The 9,062-nt window shown below is 32.2% G+C and overlaps 1 protein-coding gene across 1 annotated transcript; it reads left to right on the top strand.

Annotated features, from left to right (window-relative positions):
• The first annotated feature begins 635 nt into the window (after positions 1 to 635).
• On the top strand, positions 636 to 7,276 carry LOC148600328 (uncharacterized). The gene is made up of 4 exons (XM_088558051.1): positions 636 to 736; positions 2,468 to 2,553; positions 5,578 to 6,051; positions 6,365 to 7,276. The coding sequence occupies exons 2-4, from the start codon at positions 2,505 to 2,507 to the stop codon at positions 7,135 to 7,137; spliced, it is 1,296 nt and encodes a 431-aa protein (XP_088414177.1). The 5' UTR covers positions 636 to 736; positions 2,468 to 2,504; the 3' UTR covers positions 7,138 to 7,276.
• Positions 7,277 to 9,062: the final 1,786 nt, after the last annotated feature.

Here is a 9,062-nt window from a genome sequence, read left to right as displayed (position 1 = left end):
GGTATATAGGGTAGGACAAAGGACAAAATCAATGATAATTTGCCTGTATTTTTTTAAATTTCAAGTAGTTCTCATGATATAAAATCAAAAATTTTCAAATATGATTGACCAATCGTTAAGAATTCGAGTTTTAATTTCACAATAATTCAACACTTAATTTACTCATTAATTTGACCTAAACCCCCCTTCTTATTTAAGTACTTCTTTGTGTAAGAATCAGGTAGGATGTGTATAACGTTTGGCACATGTTGAAATTATGCAGAGATTTAATTCCATCATCTAAGTGTTTATACATCATAAAGTAATGTCCATACAAGTTTTCCTTTTTATATATTGATGTGTCAATATTCGTTCATATGCAGTATGGAATAAAGAGAGACATTTTCCCAACTATGTTGCCCCACAGTCAAAAATATATACGCGGCAGATGCTTCAGAAAAAAAATTAAATAAGCTTTTGTTTGTTTCGTAGGAATATTGTTGTTTTCTAAATGTATTGAATCGTCTGGTTATTAAACGGAATGGTACTTAAAATGTAGTAAACATATATTGTGTATAGAATTTTGTCTTTAAATATCGTTCCCCTTGAATCACCCCTCTTTAAATGTAATTTTTACACCAGTTTATTTCTTGTAGGCGGAAATATGACATCACTATTTTAATGAGTCATATAATGTATAGTCTGTGCCAAGTTTGTCGAAGTGGGCTATTAATTTTCTAGTAGGAACTACATTCAGGTAAATACATGTAGCCTAATCTTAATTTTGTCTAATAAGTCACGTTACTGCCATTATAAGCATACATATGAGGGTTATGCCAAAGTTCAAAATAAGTTCAGCACTACAGAATTTACATTCGGTCGTTTGTTTCCATCGACTTAAAACATATTTAACTAAGGAATTTTGCACAAAGCATTTTAGATTGAAATTTATCAAAACAACCACTTTGCTGAGAAAATATTCACACAATTTGCATGTTTTTAACACAGAAAAAATGTGTTAAAATTGCCAGCTGAGGCCAAACTGCATTGATTATTGCCAAAATATTAAATACTTGTTCGTAAAAAATTGTGTTATATTTGTTGTAATTGACTTAAACTGAGCATTTGCCTTAATAAAGTCTATTTTGTCCAAATCATATTTGCAATGTCTTACATGTTAAGATGGTACTACAGTATAAAATAGCAAACATTATACAAATATTAAATCTGCATGTATTTATGTCAGTGAAAGATGCATTACTTCAGTTTTAGTTATTTTGTCATTGTTACAAAAAAATAACGTTGATGTTGAATATCATAACCTAAATAACTGGTTTACTAAGTTTGTATTTTTATTATTGAAGTTGCTTGATTTGTTTAAGGAGGTAGACCTAAGGTAAGGGACACAACTCTTATATATCATTGGAACGTTTGAATTTAGTCTTTTACATCAACACCATGTAAGCATCAAAGTAACATGGATTAATTTCATTCTGTATCAAATGAAAGCTTGCAAGACTTTGGTGAAATTGAATATGATACAAAGATATCCCTGACTTTATTAGTTATGTCCCTTACACAAGGTCTACCTCCTTAATAGATACCATATATTGACAATATTAAGTGTATCATCTCTTATATAAAAAAAACATTTCTTTTTAAATCGGCTCTGTCAAGTGTACGATAAATGAATTTTAGCAAAAGTGTTTTCGTCATATGAAACAAATGCAAAATAAACATTCAATCATTGCCATTGATAAAATAGTCCTAATTAACTTGAATACTTGAAAGAATTTCAACAAAATGGCGATTCAGTAGACTTTCTTTTCTATGTTATGCAATGCATGCAAGTATACCTTAATTGGGGAAGCAATATGCAATCCACTAACAAAACTTAACTAGAAATACAATATATATATATCGGGTTGATAACAAGGGCACAGTCGACTATGTACAGAATAACGTCTCACTAGGATTTGAATAGTTAGGCGAAAGTTACGTCAGTGCATCTCACGAGAGGTCTAAAAATAAGTTATCTTACTTCTTGAAATATAATTGCCAAAGGGGCACATAATTTACAAAAAGCAACGTACCGGGTTATATTGCTATATAAATGACATTATGACTACAGAGGTTTTATTGTCGTCATCATGAACTCGTATATCGTTACGGTGTATCAGTCTTCACCACGAGAACCGATTTGTTCAACGTGTTGTAGTTTTCCTTTTTCCCCCGATTCAGTCCGAGTTGATCATTTACCTTTGTTTCTATTATTATTGTTTTGTTATTTTATGTTCTTTAATGTATTTTCTTTGTCTGGTCTTTGTCTTTGTTGTTTTGATATCCGCTATATTCTTGTTGTCCTTATTTATTGTTTTGTTACATATGCAAATCGGTATTATTTCAATAAAATATAGGGCATTAGCAAAACAATACTACAAAATTCAACAAGATTGTAATATTTCAAGAAAGATTATTACAATTGCAGGACATATAAAATCATAGAGGTTAACACTGACATACAAATGGCCACTAAGCGACAAAGGACAGCTACAGAACAGCACTCCTCCATTGGTATGTTTAACATACTACACTATAAAAAACCGAACAGGAACAAGACAATTTTTATTAACCGACATAATTAAGTATTAGTCCCTTTGAGAATCAGGAAGTAGGTGAAACATAGTATGAAAAATTTGATAGCATAATTTGACTATTTTTTTTTCAAAATCAGAATCAATGAAAACAGACAAGATTTTCCATATCATGGTTGACCATTGAGTTACAATGTCATTAAAATACCCTGAAAATGAACATTGAAAGAGCAGATGACTCTGTTAAAACCTAATTTGACTAAAAATTGTATTAAAAAAAAATAAGAGAAAATATCCAGTGATGCAAATTTAAAGATCAGATCATGGTATTTGCAAATAGAGAAAGCATCCTCGAGTGAAATTATATTGTCAGACCGGTAAGGTTTTGACATGCATATTTTCTGATTTTTCCCATTGTGACTGATGCATACAATTACTTACACTTAAAACTTGCCGATATTTAGAAACCGAACCACGTCGAGCAGTTGTTAGTAAAATAATAGCATGAATTAAACATCAAATTTGATCTAGAGCCTATGGGGACAAGAGCATGCGTTTCTGTACATTAGAAAATATGCATCTTGTCAATATTTTTTCAAATACCGGAGTAAAAAATAGAAATACTTAATCAAAATATTTGAAATGGCAGGAAGCGCTTTTCGTAGCAGCGCGCATAGTCTGTTTTCTACGTTGTAAGATGATTTCGGGTTGTTCTCTTACTTTTTGCTCTTTGCATAAAATTTTGGTAATTTCATGTTTAATGTATGCATTTATGTTCCTTGTAAATTTGGTAAATTTCATGGAAATGTAGTACAAATTATTATTTCAAGGGCAGATAACTATTTTAAAACCTCATTTTTCCAACATTCTACTGAAAAATTTCGGATTACATCCAGAGATGTTGAGATTAGAATTGGTCTTTTTAATTAGGGAAAGCATCCTTGAAAAATTTTTGTATTGTTAGATCGGTGTTAAAATATTTTGTCTAAAATTATATTACATTAAGGAAATTATTTCCTGTCATCAGGAAGTTACAAATTGATTATCTTACCTAAACATATGGTAATATCCCGGCGCAATTCAAGGGCGTATTGTTTACATATAAGTGTTTAAGTTTTAAACATCGATTGACGTTTGTAAGTCACTTTTTCTCTTTCAAGTATGCGTCATAAAGGATATAGATTAGCAATTGGCTGACTCGGAGTCAGAATAACTTGTCAAAAAGATTGATGCCAGCAATACACATTGAAAGAGTAATCCAGGGAACCAAGGTTATAGCGGTAATCAAACGAATGTGATTCAGGGACAAAGACCACACATGGATAACAAACAAACACAAAAAAAAAACATATAGATACTAAAATCATACATACAAAGTAACAAAAGCAAACTCGGACTCCACTAAAAACTGGGAGCATGGAGCGGGTGCACCGGTAGGGTAAGCGTCCTTTGCTTTTTCAGAAACACCCGTCGAGGTGCTCATAAAAAGTCAAGTCCAGGGGTAGACAAAAAGAACAATTGAACAATTGAGCATAGGCCAAGGAGAAAGGGAATCGGTTTTAAGTTTCAGTCTCTGTAAAATCAGACAAACAATCAAACATGGTATAAAAAACCATTTGAAATTTCAATTTGACTATTTACACAATCATTATCAGTGACAAAAAACAAAATCTTCAACATCACTTTGGTAAATTGAGTTATTAATGCAATGACAATGAACATTTCAAGGGCAAATAACACTGTCAAAACCTCATTTTACTATAATTTTATGAAAAATTTCTAAGCAACTCCAGTGATGTAGAGATCACATACTGGACTTTTCAAATAGAGAACGCATTTTTGAGTGAAATTATTTTTTCAGATCGGTGAGTTTTTGACATGCATGTTTCTAGTTTTTTTTTCCTTTTGCTTGATTCCTACTGAAACCTACACTTTATAACATTGATGATATTTATTTGTAATTGTAAAAGGAAAATACTGTATAAATACAATTAATTCATAAATTTCTGAACATGTTTTTCGTTTGTCTGTTATGTTTTTGTTGATGTTGAATATAAATGGCAAAGCGGACATGGGGGATAGGACTTGACGAATTTGTCAATGGAGAGATGGGAAAGGGCAGTTGACAAGTGGGATGGATAATTTACGTCAAAAATAAAACTGTGTTTTCAGAATTGCAATCACATGACTATAGCAGTTATTTTCTAACTTTGTATCTTTTTGTATCGCGCTAGAACTCTAACAAATAGACTTCTGGAACAGGTTTATGTTGCTACAAGATTGAAGTCATCACTACAGAAGTTTTATGGTCGTCATCATGAACTCGTGGATCGTTATGGTGTATCCATCAGCACCATGAAAACTGATTTATTCAACGGATCATGGTTTTCCTTTCCTCGTTTGTCTACCCCGGACTTGACTTTTTATTAACAACACGGCGGGTGTTTCGAGAAAAGCAGAGGACGCTTACCCTACCGGTGCACCTGGTCCATGCTCCCAGTTTTTAGTGGAGTCCAAGTTGCTCATTTACTTTTGTTACTTTGTATGTATGATTTTAGTTACTTTATGTTCTTTGTTGTGTATGTCTGTTTTCCATGTCTGGTCTTTGTCCCTGGATTACATTCTTTTGATTACCGCTATAACCTTGGTTCCCTTGATTACTCTTTGTGTATGGTTAAGTTTCAGTTCCGTTAAGAATCAGGCAGTGTGACATAAACCAAAACGTTTACTGTTATACTAGCATAATAAGAAATAGAAAACAAACATTTTCCAGATTTTATTTGTAAATGGAGACATAAATTCACTAAATTACACTGCAAATGAATATTTCAAAGAAAAACTCAAAGACCTCAATTTTCTTGGATAATTTTAAATGTCTAATCATAAACAGTAATGCAGATATCAAATAGAAGTTATCTTAACCAAACAAGACATTTATGATTAATATTCACGTAACACAGTCGCCACGATTGTGTTTGTTACGTGCATGTTTCATTGACTTTAGGAAAACAAGCTCGACTACAGAGTTTACAAGACCAGCCTACATGGGAAAAACCCTTCCCTGTGAACGGCCAAGGAACGTTTGTATTTAACAAGGATATAAACAGTCCATTTTCGATATCAGTGGAGGATAAAAGAGGCCACTACTGCTTAGTCTTAGAAATCATGTCAGACAGTGTAACGTTCATCAAGTATGAGGGTAAACAGAAAGCGAAATTATCCCACCTTAACAAGAAAGGATCTGGCCTTGAAAAAGGAAAGATTGCATACTGGTACAGCTATGACCGAGATAACCTCGTTTTGAAATATGGAAAGGGGTACCGAATGGAAGAAACGACAATTTTAGTTCATGACTTTCTGGCAAACGCAGGTTCTGATGACGATAAAAAGCAGATCAGGAAAGATTTGTACCCTTTCTTCAACGCCGAAGAAAAAAAGTTTATCAGAAAGTATGACTACATTACAGTGCTGAATAAAGGTAATCAAAAATTAAAGTGTAATGAAGATTAAAACAAGGGCAAAACAAATTAGATATGCTGATTAAATTTGTCTTTGGTGTGTTGCTTCAACATTATTGGTAATTTATTGTTTAATCTACATAATAAATGAACGTTTAAATCTTTAATTAATTTGTTCGTTCGCTTTATTAATCCTATTTGAAAATCTCTGTTTATATCAAGTACAATTTTTACACCCCATTTACATAATTCAGGTTTTAGAATTGCTTGCCGCTCTTGTGATTCGAATATCGTTATATTTTTGTTTATTTTTGTTTTGTTTTTTTTTAACAGAGGGAATTACTGTAACAGAAGAAATGGTAGAATTTGACAAGAATCCATTCATCTGTAATATACCGCCAATAGTCATGGATAGTTCAAAGGTCAATCTATTTCACCTAGACGAAGGAGACTTCATTTTCTCCGCAAGTCTTCCTCTAGCCTGCCAAGAGTTGTACAAAAACATACAAGGCTGTGATTTAAATTATCCTGAAGAAGTTACGGAAGTAAAACTATCGGACGCAATTAGATACAGCATCGAAACTGAAAAATGCCTCTTATTTGAAAAGCTTAAAGAAAAGGAAAGCGAGTTCGGAAAAGATAAAAATGAAACATACCTAAGGGTTACTCTTGGCCATAGTCTTGGAAAATCTCCAGGGATTCCTTACGTTTTAGAAATATGGCCTAAAGGTCACTATAGCCCAATTCATAACCATGGTAACTCTAATGCCGTTATCAAAGTTCTTCATGGTACAATTCATATCAAGGTGTACAACAAACATGTTAAATCGCCTATTGCCACGCCCTTAAAAGAGTTTGATGCTCAACAAGGTGATGTCACGTGGATAAATCGAAACTGGTATCAGACCCACATGCTTAAAAATATCAGTAACGATTACTGTGCCACTATCCAGTGCTACAACTACGATGCAGGGGACACAACTCACTGGCCCTATTTTGATTACATCAGCGATAATTCGACAATAGAAGAGTTTCTACCATCATCAGACTTCAGATTTCGTGAAATGCGCGAAAAGGTATTGAAGGAATATAAGAACTCACTTTAAATATATCTTGAAATGCAACAGATAGTTACTTTAATGTCAGTTTAATTTTTGAATGCATTTTCTTTTTTACAATGTATTTTATCATTATTTGTTTTTAACGACAAACATACATGTTTCAAATAAAAAAAAAACTTTCATATTTTTTTTTGTTTTGTTTAGTGAATATGTAATCATTTTGTATAATGCTTGATATGTTTAGCTTACATAAAATACAAAGTGACATCAAAGAATGGAAAAAAAAACCTATTGTAAAATACCATCAAGATACAAAATTAGTATAAGAGAAAAAGTACTTTACCTAAATGGTAACCTTAATGTTGTAATTTCAGCCTAGTAGTACCAAAATTGGCAGAGTGGTGTATGATTGATTAATGGTAATGTTTCGTCTTTTGGTAGATATTTTATACATTTCAGGACGAGATCATATTAACAATTTAACAGACTTAGATTTGTACTAGTCTTGTACACGCTTGGTCGGGATTTTACAAAGTTCGTGCAAGATTGCAGTAGCCCTAAAACAAATACACTATTATGAGGCTCAGAGTAAAATTCATCACTTGGTGTCCTATGTTGTACATGTATAGCATAGTTGGAATGTCTACGCTTGTAGCTCTTCAAATATTGAATAATACCCTAAAGATATTTATTATTATTATTATTATTATTAATATTATTATTATTATTATTATTTATCTCTCGAAGAATTTATAGTTATCATGCAATGTTTTCCACAAAGCTTTGTGTACGTATCGTTCATTTCCAATAACCAACTGCCTACAATTACATACAAAAACGTTTATTATGTGAGATCCTTTACTACTTTTCAATTAATTTTGGTTTCATTTTAATCTTCAAATGACTTTGTTTGTATCAGGTTCCTGAAAGCCTGTCAAACATTCATGTTAAACAGAATGAAATCAATGCTAAGTTTTATATAAATGGTTCACACAGAATACCAATAATTGATATGAATTTTCCCCTTAAACTATGTCTACTTCCATAAAAGAAAGAGTCATATCAAAAGAATAGTATACTTCTTATTATTGAAAAGATACCGACAACCTCATTGTAAAAAAAACAAAAATTATGTGTTAACATTAGAAAACAATTAAAATACTTGTAGTTATATCCAATCTACTTTCAAAACCGTTCAGACAAAACCAGATCTTAATCAATTTTCCGACGGAATCCGATGTAAATCACATCAAAAACAAAGCAACCAAAAGTATTTTATATGAACAAGATAAAGCAGTACTATGGAAACTAAAAAAAAATAAAGCTGACTTGATGATATAGATATTGGAGAGCCCCATACATAACATAACAGGTGGTGCAGAATGGCACCATGTAATAAAGGATTTATGAAAGTCTCATAAAGTCACGTGTTTGAGGCAAAGGCTTGCAAAGAGTTGCGGATTAAAACTGATGATGTTAGTCCCTCACTTTAACGGTTACATATTAAAAATGACCAACAACAGGTATACACACTTATGAATAGCATAAATGGCTATAACTTAAAATTGGGAAAACGAATGTTGAGTTCCAAAAGCCAATATAAACATGAACAGATTAGTTAATTAGTACCAGTGTATATTGTTGGTTTTGGGGTCAGTTGCAGTCTGCCCTGCCAATTATGCGTGTGATCATAGATTGGAAATGTTGTAGTCATGTCTTCTGCTAGTACATTGATAATTCTATTTGTTTGCACTTTTTTGCTACCTTTTCGCACAGAGTTTTATTAATCAATGTTTGGATGGTGAATTGATCAAAATCGTTTCAGCGACCAACAGACGAAAAGACATCTTTATCCACATTGTGCTTGTGAAAGGCAAGAAAAGCTTAAAAGAGTAATCAAGGAAATAAAAATTCTAGCGGAAATTGAAGAATGTAATAAGGACAGAGACAACAGATATTACATATTAAAC

The sequence above is a fragment of the Perna viridis genome, chromosome 13 (assembly GCF_037379345.1).
Source record: "Perna viridis isolate PV_CMFRI_1.1 ecotype Kerala chromosome 13, ASM3737934v1, whole genome shotgun sequence".
Lineage (NCBI taxonomy): Eukaryota > Metazoa > Mollusca > Bivalvia > Mytilida > Mytilidae > Perna > Perna viridis.
Note: the sequence above shows the minus strand (reverse complement) of the source record. Positions and strands in the feature narration are given on the sequence as shown.

Excerpts from the sequence above, each read along its gene's own strand:
- LOC148600328 (XM_088558051.1), top strand. The coding sequence starts at position 2,505 with ATGGCCACTAAGCGACAAAGGACAGCTACAGAACAGCACTCCTCCATT. Across the intron at positions 2,554-5,577 it reads AGAACAGCACTCCTCCATTG|GAAAACAAGCTCGACTACAG; the intron begins GTATGTTTAACA and ends CATTGACTTTAG. Across the intron at positions 6,052-6,364 it reads CATTACAGTGCTGAATAAAG|AGGGAATTACTGTAACAGAA; the intron begins GTAATCAAAAAT and ends TTTTTTTAACAG.